We start from the raw sequence: 18,181 nt of genomic DNA, 5'->3' as shown, positions 1-18,181 counted from the left end.
CTCTCTCACACCAACCTTTCTCTCTATGTTTCTCCCTTTCCCTTCCACTCTCTCTAAAAATCAACTGAAAAATATCCTTGTGTGAGAATTAACAAACTAAACAAAACAAAAAAAAGAAAAGAAAAAAGTGGTTACATGCCATTTGAGAATAACCAATATAACAAGCCAGTTTTTAATAATGGAGGTTCCAATTATAACCACATTCAGATGGACTTTAACTTTTTCCCAGTCTGAAAATTTCTAAATAACTTGGTTTTCTACAATGCAAATACTATACTAAAGGCTAGTGTCAGCAAGCCAGCAAAATAAGAGTTAGTTTTTCTTTTTGTAAACTTCATAAACTCATTAGTAAGAAGCAATTTTGTTTTTTCCTTGCTGTATACAACATATAATTAATTGCTATATAGAACAATTAAGAAAACAATGAGATAATTATTTTTTAATCACCTTGGATGAAATGATAGACTCTTCCTGATCAGCATTTCTGCATTTTTTTCCTGTGTCTTGCTCTGCTGATATACTTTCTGAGCTTCCTGGTAAAATCAATCTCTTTCTTCCTTGCTGTGTTATGTTTTCTTGGGTTTTATTTTTGCAGACACCTTCTCTTCCACTTTTCCAGTTTACATTATCTTAAACACATACACAAAGAAAAAGGAGAAAAAATTATCTCCTATATCTTCCAATGTCAATATTCAATGCCCCCAAAAAACACACACAAAAAAACAAAACAATAACAAAGAAAGAAAGAAAAAGGATGAAGAAGCTAGTAAAATTAAAGTTCCATTATGGTAATGTCAACTTGAAAACACTTATTTGCAAATCTCAAAAAGTATTAAGCAAACTATAGCTAAGAGCTCCAGTCCTGGAGTTAGCAAAATTAAGATGCTAATGAGGGCAGACTCCATCCTACCCGGATTGAGCCTAAATGGGCAATCAGACATCCCTCAAGGGGTCCCAGATTGGAGAGGGTGCAGGCTGAGCTGAGGGACACACCCCCCATGCACAAATTTCATGCACTGGGCCTCTAGTCTTATATAATAAAAGCCTAATATGCTACATGTCTGGTTGGCCAGTCAACCATTCAACCAATCAAACTGTAATATACTAATGATATGCTAAGGCTACTCAACTGCTCGCTAGGATGTGCACTGACCACCAGGGGGCAGACACTCTGACTGGTAGGTTAGCTTGCTGCTGGGGTCTGGCCAATCGAGACTGAACAAGATAAGACATACAGACCCTAGAGCCCTCCCATGGTTCCTCCCCAGCTGGCCAACTTCCCATGTCCCTCCCCAGCCCCAACCGTGCACTGATGGGGTCCCTCAGCCTGGCCTGCACCCTCTTGCAACCCAGGACCCCGTGAAGGATGTTGGAGGTCTGGTTTTGGCCCAATCCCACAGGCCAGGCCAAGGGACCCCACTGGTGCATGAATTCATGCACTGGGCCTCTAATATGTACATAAAATTCTAAATTTAAAAATATCTATATTTAGCCCTGGCTGGGTACCTCAGTTGTTAGAGCATCATTCCTACATGTCAGTATTTGTAGATTTGATCCCTAGTCAGGGCACATGCAAGAGTCAACCAATGGAGAGATCCAAGATGGCTGCGCCCAGGTGAACACCTAGCCGCAGCCGCACACAACAATTTCAATAAAATACAACTAAAATATAAAATGGACATTTCCCAGAACTAGAGGAAGGTTGACTGACTGGAAATTCTACAGTGAGAAGCAAGGAGAAAACCAGAAGGAGGTGCGGAGGAGCTGGAAAAACCAAGGTACAGAGACGGGGCGCGCGGAGAGGACAGAGCCGGAGAGGAGGGAGGCCGAGTGCCTGGCAGGCGTTCCCGAGCGGAAAGGAGATAAAACTCCGACTGTGCTGGGCCCCCGACTGCTCTGATCCCCGGTTTTAAGCCAGACCCCGTGGACTCAGGCTCAGCCATAGGGAGCCGGGCTGTAAGGCGGAACCCCGGGGAAGTGGCGAAAGGAGGTCCCAGCGGTGCGCACACTGCGCGCAGAGAAGGGACAGTCGGCTGTGCCGCGGGATTGCCCTGACGGGAAGGAGACAGGGGCTCCAGACTGCTCTGAACGCCACTTCCAATCCCACTACCAACTGAACTGAACCCCAATACCGGGCTCATTGTGGGAGAGCACAGACTGTTTGGCAGCAGGCGAAAATCGAGGGCACCTTTCTCTCAGAGGCGCCGGCAGCGAGCACTGAAGGACCCGCATAGGGCGGGGCTGATGGAAGCCAAAGCTGCAGGCTCCACCCTGAAACCCCGTCCCATCTGTAACTGCGAAATGCGACAACAAAATAGATCACAAACGAAAGAAATGGAGGATAAAAAGCATCTGAATATAGAGTTCAAATCTACGCTTATAAGGTTTTTCAAGAATTTCCTAGAAAAGATGGATAAGGCCTATGAGGATATGAAAAGAGATCAACTAGAATTAATAAGGAGTCATCGAGAAATGATAAGGGATCAACAAGAAATAAAGAATACATTGTCTGAAATAAAAAATATTTTACAGAGTCCTAAAAACAGAAGGGAAGATCACAAAAATCAAGTCAAAGATTTGAAACATAAAGAGCCAGAAGACACTCCTCCACAGAAGCTAGAAGGCAAGAGAATCCAGAAAATTGAAGATAATGTAAGAAACCTCTGGGACAACTTCAAGCGAACCAACATCAGAATTATTGGGGTCCCAGAAGATGAGAGAGAGCAAGATATCGAAAATATACTGAAAGAAATAGTGACAGAAAACTTCCCCCACCTGGTGAAAGAATTAGACTTACAAGTCCAGGAAGCGCATAGAACCCCAAACAAAAGGAATCCAAAGAGGACCACACCGAGACACATCATTATTAAAATTCCAAGAGCAAAAGACAAAGAGAGAATATTAAAAGAAGCAAGAGCAAAGAAGGTAGTAATCTATAAAGGAGCACCTATACGATTGTCAGCTGACTTCTCAACAGAAACCATGCAGGCCAAAAGGGAATGGCAAGAAATATTCAAGGTGATGAATAGCAAGAACCTACAGCCAAAAATAATCTACCCAGCAAAGCTATCACTCAGAATCGAAGGCCAGATAAAGAGCTTCACTAATAAAAAAAAGCTAAAGGAGTTCATCACCGCCAAACCAGAATTATATGAATTGCTGAAGGGGGTTCTTTCAGAAGAGAAAGTAAACAAAGATAAAAATTATGAACAACAAATACATAACTATCAACAAGTGAATCTAAAAACCAAGGAAATTAAAAAAATCTGATGAACAATATTAACTATTGAATATAATAGAATCAGAGGTATGGAAGGGGAGTGAATTGACGATTCTTGGGGAAAAGGGGAGAGAGGGACATGGGAAGAGACTGAACATAAACTGTGCACCTATGGATGAGGACAATGGGGAGAGGGGAAAGGGCAGAGGGTGGGGTGGGAACCTGGTGGAGGAGAGCAATCGTGGGGGGGGAAAAAAGGAACATTTGTAATAATATGAACAATAAAAACATAAAAAAAAAAAAAAGAAAGAAAATAAAGAGAAATAATGAAAAAAAAAAAAAAAAAAAAAAAAAAAAGAGTCAACCAATGAATGCATAAATGGGTGAAACAATCGGTGAATGTTTGTTTGTTTGTTTTCTCTCTCTTCCTCTCTCTAAAATCAAATTGGAAAAGAAACAGATAGTTCTGTTACTCAAACTGTCCTTGAGCATATATGGAAAAACTTCTAATTCATTTTAAGTGAATGCTAATATAGCTCAACTCCAGAATCTAACATAGTTGGCATATGTGGGGGGGAAAATACAAACCATACTTGAGAGTATAGATACAAATGTTCTAAACTAAATATTAGCAAATCTAATCTAACAGAGTATAAAAATAATAAGCCATTATGATAAACTGAGCTTATTCCAGGAACACAGCATGGTACAACATTGGAAAATCTACCAATATCATTAATTACATTAACATATGAAAATGCAAGACTATGTCTATACTGAAAAAATGACCAGAGAATTCAACAGTTATTCCTGGGGGGGAAACACACACACATATCCTAAATATAAGAGTACCAGAATCAATCCTAATCCTATTAAATGCTGAAAAACTAACAGAATTCCTATTAAAATCAGAATAAGAAACAGGAATCAATTTTACCCATTTTTACTTAAAATTTACAGGTTATAGTGTATGAAATAAGGTCAGAAAATTTTAAGAAGCAATAGATAGATAGAAAGAGCCAGAAGTGTCATAGAAGCATGGAACAGACTGATGAATTTCAGAGGGAAGGAGAGTGGAGTAGCAAGAACTTATATGCATAACTCATGCACACAGAAAACTGCAGTGAAGGCCTAGGTTGAGGGAGAGGTGTGGAATTGAGGGAGTCAATGGGGGGGAAAGAGGGATATCTGTAATACTTACAACAATAAACACAATTAAAAAAAAAAAAAGAGCCAAAATGTCATAATTCTATAAATATGATTACACAGCTGGGAAATTCAAGGGGTTAAAAAAAACTATTATAATTAATTAGATCATTTAGCAATATTGCTGGAAATAAAATAAATACAGCATGAGGCAAAAGCAGGTTTACAGTTGTGAGTACAAAAACAGAGTTTATTACTGTACTAGAGGGCCAATGCACAAAATTCATGCAAGGGGCTCAGTCATTGCAGCCCTGGTTTTGTCCAGAAGGTCATCCAAATGGTCATCTGGAAGGTCATCCAGATGGTTGTTCAGCTGTTTGGTCTAATTAGCAATATTAATTCTTTATTATATAGGATTATTTATTAATTATTGCCCTATCACTCCTCTGAACCTACTACAATCCAAACTAGCGTTATGCTGTCCACAACATACTTGATCAAAAACTTTAGAAAACTTGTGAGACCACTATGCTGAATATTAAAAACAGTAAGAGTAATAAATCAATTAAAATAAATATACAATTGTGCTATTATTTTATTAATCATCCCAAACAAAACCATTATACATTTTGGACAAAATATATAAAAGCCACTATCTAAAGACACTGGAGAGTGACCAAAAGGCAAAAGTAGAGAAGAATCTAAGCTTGGAAAACTCACTACAACCTGTGAGGTTTGTGAAATTTGTCTCTTTCCTGAGAGCATCTCCCAATTCACAGGTAGCAGAAGGCTGCAGCCTTATTGGCTTACCTGTTCAGAGGACAGAGTGTGAGGCATGAGGAGCAGGAAGGAAATTAGGGATAAAATCCTAAAAGGAAGAAACCAACAGAAAACCAAGAACCAAAATAAAATCAACCCAAATCCTTTGCTCACTACATGGCCTGGGGAAAGCCCTGGAAGGCAGAGAAAAAGCAGCAGCTGAAAGCTGAGAGAACTAAGCAGAGACTGTAACTGCTGTCCACACAAGGGAAAACAGAATTTAGGGTTTGCATTAACTGTGTATTCGAAGAAAATTGCCTATCAGGCCAAATTAATTGTCTATTAGAACAAGAATACCTATTCAGAGGAACATAAAATCAAAAGCTCTACATCATTTATAACATCCAATTTCCAACAGAAAGTCACAAGAATGGAATAAAAGGAAAATGTAACCCATGTAAAAGAAAACAAACAAAAGAGCCGAGACCGGTCTGGCTCAATGGATAGAGCGTTGGGCTGGGGACTGAAAGGTCCCAGGTTCGATTCCGGTCAAGGGCATGTACCTTGGTTGCAGGCACATCCCCACTGGGGGTGTGCAAGAGGCAGCTGATCCATGTTTCTCTCTCATCGATGTTTCTGACTCTCTATCCCTCTCTCTTCCTCTCTGTAAAAACCCAATAAAATATTTTAAAAAAGAAAACAAACAAAAGAAACTGATCTTGAGATGACTGAAAAGTTGCAAATAAAACATTGACTAAATAAGATAAAACCTTTTTAATAATCTTAAATCCAATGGGAATACCCAGCAGATGATATAAATCATTATAGTATTTGCCAGGACAGTGAGCTATCCTAGGACAGAGGTCACCTCTTCTTTAAATCTTCCAGCACATAACATCCTGTGCCTAACACTTTTTAAAAGTTATATTAATTTATAAAGCCCTTATTGTGCTGGCCTTTTATCTTAGACACGCCAGCCCAGGTTTGTTTAAAAACCTGTTAATATGGTAAGTCTAGCGCATGTTAAATAAAAAAATAATTAGCAGGATGTTTGATAAATGGCATAATAGTTAATGTTCGAAGTTAGACTTCATGTACACATCTAAAAAACTGTTAAGCTATGTTCATTTGTTCAGAAAAACTTTCAAGTTCTGATTAATGTCTGCTGGAAACAAAACCTACTTCCACTGGTAACTGGTGCTGGGAGGTTTTGGTCACCCAGATCTGTTAACATCCACGCTGGAAGGATTCTCTTCCTCTGGGCAGGATTGGACTGCTGCTTACTGATGTCTGAACTTTCACCTGCGGAAGACTAAAAAGTCACGTATTTTATTAATTACCAAACATAAGCATGCTCCCTTAATAAAGTTGTAAATTTTTTATTTTGCAGAAAGCTACCATTAAAAAAATCCATCTGCAATTATGGAGTGAATTAGTCAGATTTCTCAAAGACATTCATGATCTCTATTACTTGAAGTGTTGTGCCTAATTTCAGTTGTCTTTTCTCTCCTTGAAAAAATTTAAGGGGCAGGTTATAAATGGATGAGATCTTAAATTTCTCACCACACTATTTGTGGTAGAAGTCTGGGTTGTCGCTATTTCTGTGCTTCCTTCCAGCTGTGGGGCACCAGTTGTCTCATCAGGCAAATTAACCAAGGATAATTCTGGTGTTTCATTCACTATATCATCTTCATCAAGCATTTGACTATTTCTAGAAAATAAAATCAAAATCATATATTCATCATTTAAATTTAAAACTGCTGTTATTTGTTATTATAAATGTAAGTCTCCCAAGTACATCTAAATAATGAGTTATGCTACTTTTCTCAGACTTAGAACATAAAAGTAGACTGTAGTATAATAGAATAAAATATTTAAACTAGAGCATATTGTTTGTCTTCTGACCACAGGATCTCCATAAAACACATTGATCTTTCCAAATCCTGGGCCTAAAAACCACAGCTATTTATCAGATGGGGGTTAGTCATCTCTCTCAATGCTTAAGAGCTACTTACTTATTTAATATTTGTCCAGAGAGTCCATAAAAGTTAAGATCACCACCCAGAACCCAAAGAGAAAATGCAAACTGCAAATATATTAGCTAAGTTAGTTAGGCCCTTGAAGAAAAAATAAAGTCCTATAACTGTTACTGGGGTTCTAGCCAGTATAGCCACTTGTAAAATCTCCCCAAACATGCAGCCTGACTGAAGCTAAATGTTCTGACACATGGCCACATGTGGAATATACTAGTAGAACCAATTACTTCCTACTTGCTGCAAATGTGATAAGATTATCCAAAGTGTTGCATCATTATCACTTATGTATGCATAGAGATGATCCTGTAAATTTATCTTTTTGAAAATTTGAAAATTGAAATAGAAATGCTACTCAGAAATAAAAAGGCCTGTACATACTGCTGGTATGTACAAAGCACGCATGCATCTCAAAGACATTTTGCTAAGGCAAATGAGCTATTTATATGACATTCTGAAGGGTAAAGCTACAGGGCCAGAAATCAGGTCAGTGGCTGCCAAGGGCCAGGGGTGGAGGAGTGGGACTACACAGACAATTGAATGTTATCCCAAAGAGGCATGCTAAAATGGATTTCTAACATAAGACTAGTCACTAGACTATCCACCAGATGGCTATGTTCCTGGAAGGACCCAGAACACTAAGCAATAAGGCACACACTAGTGAGACAGTGTTGAGTAATTCAATGGTAACTGCCTCTACAGGTCAGTTTTAGTGGTAGAGAGGGCTGCCAAAAAACCAGGGCTCCTTAGTATCAATGAAGATGACAAGATTCTAGACTTGCACAGGCCAGGTGTTTATCACTAACCATCAGAGGCTAAGTGGAGGTTACTGGTATAACAAACAGCAAAGTTGAAATGGCACTGGTCAGTAAGCATTTGTAACAATGTCTGTCCACCGAGCTGGAGACCACATTTTTCAGCTTTCCTTGCAACTCTGTATGTGCCTAATTTGGGGAAATGGAGGTGTAATGTAAAAAAATGAAAATCATTACTGCACATCAGAAATCATTATCATCACTAGAGGCCTGGTGCATGAAATTCTTGCACAGGTAGAGTCCCTAGATCTGGCTGGTGATCAGGGACAATTGGGTCCTCTGGCTGCCTGCCCAAGCCTTCTTTCCCCGGCTGCCGACCAGGGCCTTCCTTCATTTTGTGCTGCCCCCCTAGTGGTCAGCACACGTCATAATGAGCAATTGAACTTGCAGTCTTCTGGTCGAACTCCTGAGGGGACACTTTGCATATTACCTATACACACACACACACACACACACATATATATATACAATATATATATATATATATATATATATATATATATACACACACACACGAATATTTGAAAACTCCAAATCACAAATGGAAAAAAAGCTAAGAGTAAAATCAACACCTTTAAAGAAATTTTACAAGAGCAGACTAATACAAGAACATTTAATTTTTAATATAAAAACACAATTAATTTGGTTACTCTAAATTAAGCACATAATTACCAAAACATATTAAAATATTTACTACCTCTTTCAACACATTTGGCTTGATAGCAATAACACACAAGATAATATTCCTTATAATAACCTGAAAAGAATAGAGTGCTCTTAAAGTGGGTTCTATTTTCAGTTTTATCAATACAAAAAATTTTAAAAGTTCATAATCTGACTGAAGGCACAACACTGATCTTTCACACCAAGGGACAAGCTAATTTGAATAGACATAAAAATTAAAAGTGACATATAATAATGTAAATGAGTTATCAGGCAATGGCTATAGTTTGCTTAAAACAGAAATGTATAACATTTTCTTGATTTTTGAAATAAGTAAATAATTCTACTTTTATATGTCCAGTTTATGTATTATATAATTTAATTTTACACCAGATGTTTATTATAATACCTCATTTCCTCAGTTTCCCTATTCTATATTTTGTTATTTTTATAAGAAAGAAAAGTTATGCAACTTTAGTCTAACTCAAAGATTAAAATCTTAATAAAGAAAAATGGGGGATATCTGTAATTCTTTCAACAACAAACATAATAAAATAAAAACTTTAAAGTGAACAAAAAGGCCGAGATCAGTTTGGCTCAGTGGATAGAGTGTCAGCCTGCGGACTGAGGGGTCCCGGGTTCAATTCTGGTCAAGGGCATGTATATTGGTTGCGTGCACATATCCAGTGGGGGGTGTGCAAGAGGCATCTGGTCGATGTTTCTCTCTCATCGACACGTTTCTAACTCTCTATCCCTCTCAATTCCTCTCTGTGTAAAATCAATAAAAATATATTTTAAAAAATAAATAAAAATACCAAAAAAAATAAAGTGAACAAAAAGATTAAGAAAATATAGTGAGTTTCAAATTAACTATCTGGTTACTATTAGATGGAAAATACATTCTGAACACAATGGTAAAAGACACCACATATGAGAACAATCACTACTGAGGCATGAATTTCCAAAGTCAAATGCTTTCCAGAAACATACACATACACACACACACACACACACACACACACACCATGTAACTCCTATATCGCCAATACAGTTTAATACTAGAATAGTTCCTACTGAGGCATTTGCAGATGGCTAAGGAATTAGATTATAAATATCATTACATAATGTCATTTCATCAGGTAATCAGGCAATCTTACCTTAAAGTACATTCCAATTCTGTTTCAGAATACGTAGAGAAAACACGGAAAATGTATTTGTCAACAAACAAAGAAAAACTATCTCCAGGGTTCAACCAGTGCCATAGATTTGTCTTCAATGGTAAGAACTGACTTTTCTCAGAAGACTGATAAAAACATGGACTTGTGTGTATCTAACAAAGAAAGAATACAATGATATTGTAACTCAAAATTATGAAAAAATACAACTGAATATGAACTAATGTATAATATAATAATGAACTGATACATTAATGATATGAACTGATGCATTAATATCATAATAATTTAGGTGTATAAGAAACTTAAAATTCTAATAAATCTGGAACTTATAAGTACCATAACTCTTATCCAATCATACAAAAAGAGCTGCAATATACCTCCCATTTCTCTAAGAATAAAAAATAAAGTTATCAATTAACTGGTTAAAAGATACTCTAATTTGCTTGAGGTAAATTAAAATTAAAAAGAGAAACTTGAAAAAAATTTCTCCAGCATGGAAACTTACTCCTTTTACTTTGAGATCCAAAATTCACCAATCCCCTGGAAATGGCTAGCCTCTTTTCCACTTATTTTCCTTAATAATTTTTTACTATGATTAAAAATTTAGAAACTGCTGAAACCGGTTTGGCTCAGTAGAGCGTCGGTCTGCGGACTGAAAGGTCCCAGGTTCGATTCTGGTCAGGAGCATGTACGTTGGTTGCAGGCACATCCCCAGTAGGCGGTGTGCAAGAGGCATCTGGTCGATGTTTCTCTCTCATCGACATTTCTAGCTCTCTATCTCTCTCCCTTCCTCTCTGTAAAAAATCAACAAAATGTATTTTTTTAGGGAAACTATGAGAAGGGAAATTTTGATCCTATCTCTCAAGCAAACATATAACTGTTGTTTTTTTTGGGGGGCTGTGTGGGGGGTGTTTAAGCCTCTCATGGAGGAATCTTATTTTGTTTGAATAAAATCCTACTATGAGGTTATCATTCATATTCAAATTGCAAGAAGTAAATATATCTTAATGTCAAAACTATTATAATATCCATTATTTTGAATTATGTTTGCCACCAAAAGCTTCTATGTTAAAGATAATGAAGTTCCCTTCATAACTAAGACCTATTGAAAGACACCTTAAAAATTCCAACTAGAATCAAGCTGAAAGTGGCTATTTCCAAAAGCCAAATAGCCTTTTTGTTATCAACATGATAAAGTTTTTAAAATAAATAAGCTTTATTGTGTAACAAAGCAATCTACGTTAATGCAGATCTTTGTTGTTGTTGTTTTTAATAGAATAAAAGCAACTCCCCTTACCATCCATCCATCCATCCATCCATCTGCTTCATCAATTTAAGTGAGACTTTCTAGTGACATCAACAGCCTCTCTAATATAACAGGTAATTACCACCCAAGGATTGGGCTGAACATTTCCAGTTTTTCTATTTATATTTCATTAAAGTATCTTGAGATACAATTATATATTCATACATTAAAACCTTTTCTGATCCCAACCATTAAAAACATCTGAAGGTGTTAAGGTATGTTTTATTCATCCCGAATTTTAATAGATGAGAATTCAATATAAATACAGTAGGTAAAAACTTTTGTTCCTATTATAAAATATATTCACTATAGGAAAATTAAGGAAGTTTATAATAGGCCTATTTTTAATGTATTTTGAAATTCTAGAAATGTATCTTTTCTTTTCTTTTTACTCCACAACAATTTTTTTTTCATTGGTAAACTTGGTTAAAATTTTTATTAAATATACTCACTTTCATTTTTTAAAACATGAATCAAATAATATCATTAACTTAATATTTCATTTTTTAAAAATGTTAAGCCTATATAAACTAAGTAAAATATAAACAAGCCTAGAATGTTGTGATAAAACATGAAGCAAATAATATCATTAACTTAATATTGGAAAGCCACTTGCATTATAACTTATTTTTCAGTTGCTTTTATTTTTTAAAAAGCCTATTCTCCAGAATAGAAATATCGGGTCTAGTAATAATTAATGTCGTTTTTAAACATTCGTTTAAAATCTTGCTTGGCGTTGACTTGTATTGACATAACCTTCAAACACGTGGTATCTACAGAACGTGTGAAGTGAAATTAACAAGTTTTGCTTGAAAAAGTTTGTGTTTGGTTTGGTTTTTATTGCAAAACTGGGGCTAAGAAGATGGCGGATGAAGAGCATATTTGGCACTGCATGCTTTACGAGTTCCAATTAGGAAGAAAAGCAAGTGAGGCTGCAAAAATCATCTGTAGTGCTCTTGGTCAAGATGCAGTTAGCGCCAGAAAATGCCAGCGTTGGTTTGAGAAATTTCGTGAGGGAAATTTTTCGTTAGATGACAAGAGTGGTCGAAGCCGTGTGTCCAATTTTGATCAAGAAGCTCTTCAAGCTCTTTTGGTGCAAAATCCTCAAATTACCGTGTTTTTCGGACCATAAGACACACTTTTTTCCCCCCAGAAGTGGGGGGGGGAAAGTCCCTGCATCTTATGGTCCAAATATAGCCTACACATATACTTTAAAAAAAAAAGTTTTTTTACTTGCCCAGCTCTGTGTGGTCTCTGTGTGCTTGCCCGGCTCTAAAATGGTTCTAAATGCTGCTGTTTACTTTACAGGGTTTATTACATGTGTTTATGACTGTGATGTTGGGTTTTAATGCACATAAAATATTTTAGGACACTATTTGTTTCAGAATCTTTTTTTCTTCATTTCCCTTCTCTAAAAATCGGTGCGTCTTATGATCCGGTGTGTCTTATGGTCCAAAAAATACGGTACCCAACAAGAGCTTGCGACAACTTTAAATTGTTCTCAAAAAACAATTTCCAATCAATTGCGTGCACTTGGCAAAGTCCAAAAGTTTGGAAAATGGGTTCCTCATGAGTTGACCGACAACAACCATAATCAAAGAGTCACAATTTGCAGTTCGCTCCTCTCTCGTCAAAACCGTTTGCCGTTTTTAGAGCAAATTGTTACCGGAGATGAACAATGGGTGCTGTATGTTAATTTGAAAAGGCGGCCTCAATGGTTGGACAAAAATGAGGCTCCGCAGCCCACGCCAAAACCTGACTTGCATGCGGAAAAAAGTGATGTTGTGTGTTTGGTGGAATTTTAAATGAATTCTTCATTATGAACTTTTACCATCTAACCAAACCATTACAAGTGCAGTGTATAGTGCCCAATTGGAAAGGTTAGCCCAAGCTTTAAGAGAAAAAGAACCCGCGCTGATTAATCGGAAGGGCGTAATTCTTCACCACGATAACGCATGACCGCATACTGCAAGAATCACTGCTGAAAAACTGTGCCAGTTGGAATGGGAAGTTCTCGCTCAACCTGCATATTCTCCTGATATTGCCCCTTCCGATTACCATTTGTTTCGTTCTTTGCAAAACTTTCTTCTTGGAAAAAAATTTAATAATGAAGAATGCCTCAAAAATGCATTGACCGAATTTTTTGCATCAAAATCACAAGAATTTTACAACAGAGGGATTAAAATGCTTCATGAGTGTTGGGCACAAGTAGTAGAAAACAACGGCAACTATATTGTTGATTAAATTTTGTTGTATTGTTTAAATAAATTCGATTTTAAAAAGTATTAGAAAACGACATTAATTATTACTAGACCTAATAGGATCTTTCAGGGATAAATGTGATATATTCTATTTTAATTTCTGTTATATATTAAAACACACCAAAATATCCACACTTCCTGAACATATTACAATGTTCTCCCACTCCATACAAATGTCAAAACCTCTGAACTATCTCTTGAATCCACTTCTCATTGCCATTTACACAGTCATTCCCTAGTGCAAGTTCACACCCACTGCTCGCATTTCTAGCCTGAGCTGACATCACATCAAGTCTCCTGTCTGCATTTACCTCACTGCATCCCGTTATTCTTGTAGATTTCTCTGTGAAAGCCTCTGATGATTCCCCAATATAAACACAGCACAGCAGTGAAGGTTCTTCATAAACCTGTGGTTTCCAAACTCATCTCTCACCTTCATACGCCCAAATATTCACACATAGAATCTTTGATCCAATCATGGATATCTATCTACTCAAAATGCTCTTTGATTTACTACAGCCTGAGATGTCTTATCCCATCAGACCTCTCTGCATGAATTGTTTGATCAGTCCCTGTAAGTTTAAAGATTGCCTATAATCATCTGATAAATCACCACTAGACTGTCAGGTCCGTGGCTGCATATAACTGTACCTACCACTGAAGTCTCTAATAGCAGGAAGAATCAATATTTCGACAACCAGTCATTAGAGAATAATATCAGGAATGGTTCCAAAGAGTTTATTATAAGAAATGAGGCTTAAAATCTAATGTATTTACTAAAAACGCTACCTGTTGCGTCACTTAAATAGATTCACCACTAAAATCATTTCAATTCCATTCTCTATAAGATAAATTTTTAAACAATAATCACTTTCATCTTCTAAAAAGCCCCCAATAGCAAGCAGCTAGGCATATAAGCTTATTGGCTTTCAAAACCCCCCAAGTAACTTTCTCACTATGTATAACTTCATCAATTATCATAACATTATACTTTTAAACTAACCACAGAACCATGGAATTTGGGGAAAGAAACCTAGAAACTATTTAGCTCAACTTGTAAAGAAAAAAACCTGAACTGTCCAAACAGTATGTTTAACAAAGTTTGGGGTTGGGGAGATACTAATATAGAACAGGAAGCAATGCAACCAAAACTGTGTTATTGGAAAACACTAAGCATTGTTACCTATATGCCCAAATTTTATTTAAGGGGGGGAAAAAGACAATGTTGAAATTTAGAATGAATATAATCTACCTAGTCCTGGCAATTTAATTTCATGAGGATTTGGCCATCAGATCTATTGGTAAACCTGCAATTGAAAACATTTGTATTTTCTTTAAATCTGTGTTAAAAGCAAGCAGTAAAATAAAAATTGGAGATCAGGAATAGAGGTAAAATTTTAAAACACAGGCTATACAAATTAGGTAGGCAATTATTTTATTTTGCAAAACATGCACAAAACTACATAAGAATGGCAATGCAGTGATGCCCCATATTCCTAAAAAGAGTTGTGAATGTTTCATTTTTCAAAATCAAGTTCTAATTTAAACTTAATGTTTAGAAACCTTTCATTATGCTAGCAGTCAGCCCTCCCAAAGTGGCTCTCTGCCCAGAGATTTTGAGTGCAACAAGGCATGACAAGCCACCAGGTTCTGAGCTTGTGCACACTGCCGGGCTTAGAATCACTCCCTATTACTCCTTGAAAATCACTCCTTTTGAGGGAAGCCCTCCTTCCTTGGGTATGCCATGGTCACCAGAGTTAGGAATGTTGGGTAGCAGAAGGGACAAGAGTCAAAGCAGCAATGTAGATTAGCTTCTTCTAGAGCAGTGAACATTCATTCAGTGAGGTTTGCCTCTTATAAGATATGATCATGTTCTTATTCATGAATATTTTAGAAATTCAGATGAATCTCTAAACATTAGATAATGGTATAGTCTTAAGTTTACAAAGGCTAAGATATTAAATACAAGGTGTAAAATTCTAAGAGTAGAAAACGTAAAATACTTTTAAGAGGAAATTAATTACATTTGGCTGGGGACTGAGTGGAGGGATATAAGGGTCAAAGGAGGGAAATGGGGAGAGATCTGTAATACTTTCAAAAATAAAGATACATTTTTTTAAAAATGCATCAAAAACCCAAAGTCAAGAAAACTTTCAGTTTGAGTATTTTTTTTCCTTATGTGGAAGCACTTATTTAAATTTTAGGAGGTTGAATATCAAGCACTTAGCAAATTCAGCCATAAGAAAGCAGAAAAATCATCTTTTTCTTTTCCTAAAACTATTCATACAGGGAATCCCAGAACTAAGAGCAAAAAGTGATATTCCAAGAACTCTAATGGTTGATCCTGTAACTTATACCTAAATCAATATACATTTTTAAAATCAATGTCAAACTAAATACACTCCAACTAAAAAGACACACATGAAGTTCAAAAGATCGTTTTTTAAAAATCTAACAGTAATAAACACAAAGAGAGAAGACATACACATGTACATACAAAATATTTGGAGAAAAACAATGACATAACTACATATAAAGGAAGACTTGTGAACAATAATACAGTAAAATATTATAAATATTTTATGCCAATAGATTTACGCCAAAATTGACAATTATCTTTAAGAATATAAACCATACTTTTAAAAAATGTATGTTTATGTGTGTATGGGGTAGCTTGTTTAAAAAGTAACTATAAAAATAAAAAGATGGCCCTAACCTGTTTAGCTCAGTGGATAGAGCATCGGCCTGCGGACTCAAGGGTCCCAGGTTCAATTCTGGTCAAGGACATGTGCCTTGGTTGTGGGCACATGCCTAATGGAGAGTGTGCAGGAGGCAGCTGATCGATGTTTCTTTCTCGTCGATGTTTCTAACTCTTTATCCCTCTCCTTCCTCTCTGTAAAAAAAATATGTATTTTTTTAAAAGAAAAGATGATTGAATTTGATGTATAATATTTTAAAAATACAATTAATAATTAAAAACCTTTCGAATCCCTCTGAAAACCAGACCTAAGTTTTAAAGAATTTTTTGAATATTCAAACTCTTCCAAGACTAAAAAAGATGGAAGTCTCTCAAATTCCTTCAGTAAGGTTAGTTTAACTTTGATTCCTCAAGCAGACAAGGAAGGCAAACAGAAGCCCAAGTGAATGAAAGATATGAACTGCCCATATCAGAATCATATCATTGCTGTGTGCCTTTTAACATATCCCTGGGATTATCGATATAAAGGTGAGCTTAAATAGATGCTATTATTGTATAAGTGGTACAAAAGATACATTATCCCTGAATAAATGGAACTAAAATGTAGTCAATTTTCTATAGCTTACTCTTGGAGTTATCATCAAATAGTATTAAAGAAAGATTGATTTGTACCCAAAAAAAGAGGTTCCTCTCATTTTCAGTGTTGTTATTTTTTTTTAAAGCATTCTCTTTTACAAAAGTTGCGGAAAAGCTATTGCAGTATTGTATACTATTTTACAAGTACACTCATAATTTTATGGGAAGAAAAACAATCACAATTCAAGAATTTTATTGTGCAATAGAAAAAACACAATCACCCAAAGATGTATTTTTTGAGGATCAATAACCAAATGAAGACAAAAATACATCATACATGCTGATACTGCTTTGGCTCAGTGGACAGAGCATTGGCCTGCGGACTGAAAGGTCCCGGGTTCGACTCTGGTCAAGGGCATGTGCCTTGGTTGCGGGCACATCCCCAGTAGGGGGTGTGCAAGAGGCAGCTGATCGATGATTCTCTCTCATCGATGTTTCTAACTCTCTATCCCTTTCTCTTCCTCTCTGTAAAAAAATCAATAAAATATATTTTTAAAAAATAAAATAAATAAAAATAAAAAATACATCATACAATTTTTACATAGCTATGTAACCATTCAATTGATTTGCATATTAGCCTTTATTATATAGGACTAGAGGCTTGGTACACAAAATTCGTGCCCAGGTAGGATCCCTAGGCCTGGCCTGCAATCAGGGCTGATCTTCCCTGGCTGCCAGCCCTGACCCCTGCTGCCACTGTTTGCCCTCTGTGTGTGGAGTGACCAGTGGGGCGATCAGGGCCCTGGTGCTGCCTGCATCTGCTGCCACCCACCCCCAGCTCCCCATTCCCCAGCCGGTGATCAGGGAAGGGACTGAGGGAAGGGACTGAGAGATTAGCTGGCAGCTCCTGCGTTGGTGGTCATTGTGCATCCTAGTGAATGGTCGTTCTGCCATTCTTAGTGCTGCTGCAGAGGCAGGAGAAGCATATTAGCCTTTTCTTATATACAATAGTTTCAATAAAATACCTATTCCCTTGAAATAGATTTATTTATTTATTCATCTACTTATTGCAGCTGCACTACAAGGTGCAATTTAGAGAAATATACAGAAATTCTAAAACTGACCTTTTTTTGTTCTTTTTAAAAACTGACTTTGTTAATACAAGTTTTAAAGATCTTTAAAGTAATGAGAATGAGGTGAATAAGTGATGCGCACTGACCATGAAAGGGCTGACACTCAATGCAGGAGCTGCCCCTTAGTGGTCAGTGTGCTCCTACAGGGGGAGCACCACTCAGCCAGAAGCCGGGGTCACCGTTGTGGAAGCTTCTCCTGCCTCTGCAGCAGCACTAAGGGTCCTTCTGTGGATGTCCCCTGAGGGGTCCTGGACTGTGAGAGGGCGCAGGCTGGGCCCCCAGTGCATGAATCTTATACACCGGGCCTCTAGTACTTTTATGAAAATCCATGATATTCCCACTCCTAGAAATGCCACATATAGTTCTCACTGCAGCATATACTCATGAACTGAA

At 36.8% G+C, this 18,181-nt stretch overlaps 1 protein-coding gene across 4 annotated transcripts in view; it reads right to left on the bottom strand.

The window, feature by feature from the left end:
* Positions 1-18,181, bottom strand: part of APLF (aprataxin and PNKP like factor) — an 80,848-nt gene that overhangs the window by 23,985 nt on the left and 38,682 nt on the right. For all 4 annotated transcript variants that reach the window (XM_045580840.1, XM_036435569.2, XM_036435570.2 and 1 more), the window contains 4 exons: positions 9,794-9,966; positions 6,689-6,836; positions 6,308-6,437; positions 448-629 (listed from right to left, as the gene is read on the bottom strand). In XM_045580840.1, coding sequence (XP_045436796.1) covers positions 448-629; positions 6,308-6,437; positions 6,689-6,836; positions 9,794-9,966 — 633 coding nt within the window. The remainder of the gene's footprint in view (positions 1-447; positions 630-6,307; positions 6,438-6,688; positions 6,837-9,793; positions 9,967-18,181) is intronic.

Source organism: Pipistrellus kuhlii, unplaced genomic scaffold (genome assembly GCF_014108245.1).
Source record: "Pipistrellus kuhlii isolate mPipKuh1 unplaced genomic scaffold, mPipKuh1.p scaffold_m20_p_13, whole genome shotgun sequence".
Taxonomy (NCBI): Eukaryota; Metazoa; Chordata; class Mammalia; order Chiroptera; family Vespertilionidae; genus Pipistrellus; species Pipistrellus kuhlii.
Note: the sequence above shows the minus strand (reverse complement) of the source record. Positions and strands in the feature narration are given on the sequence as shown.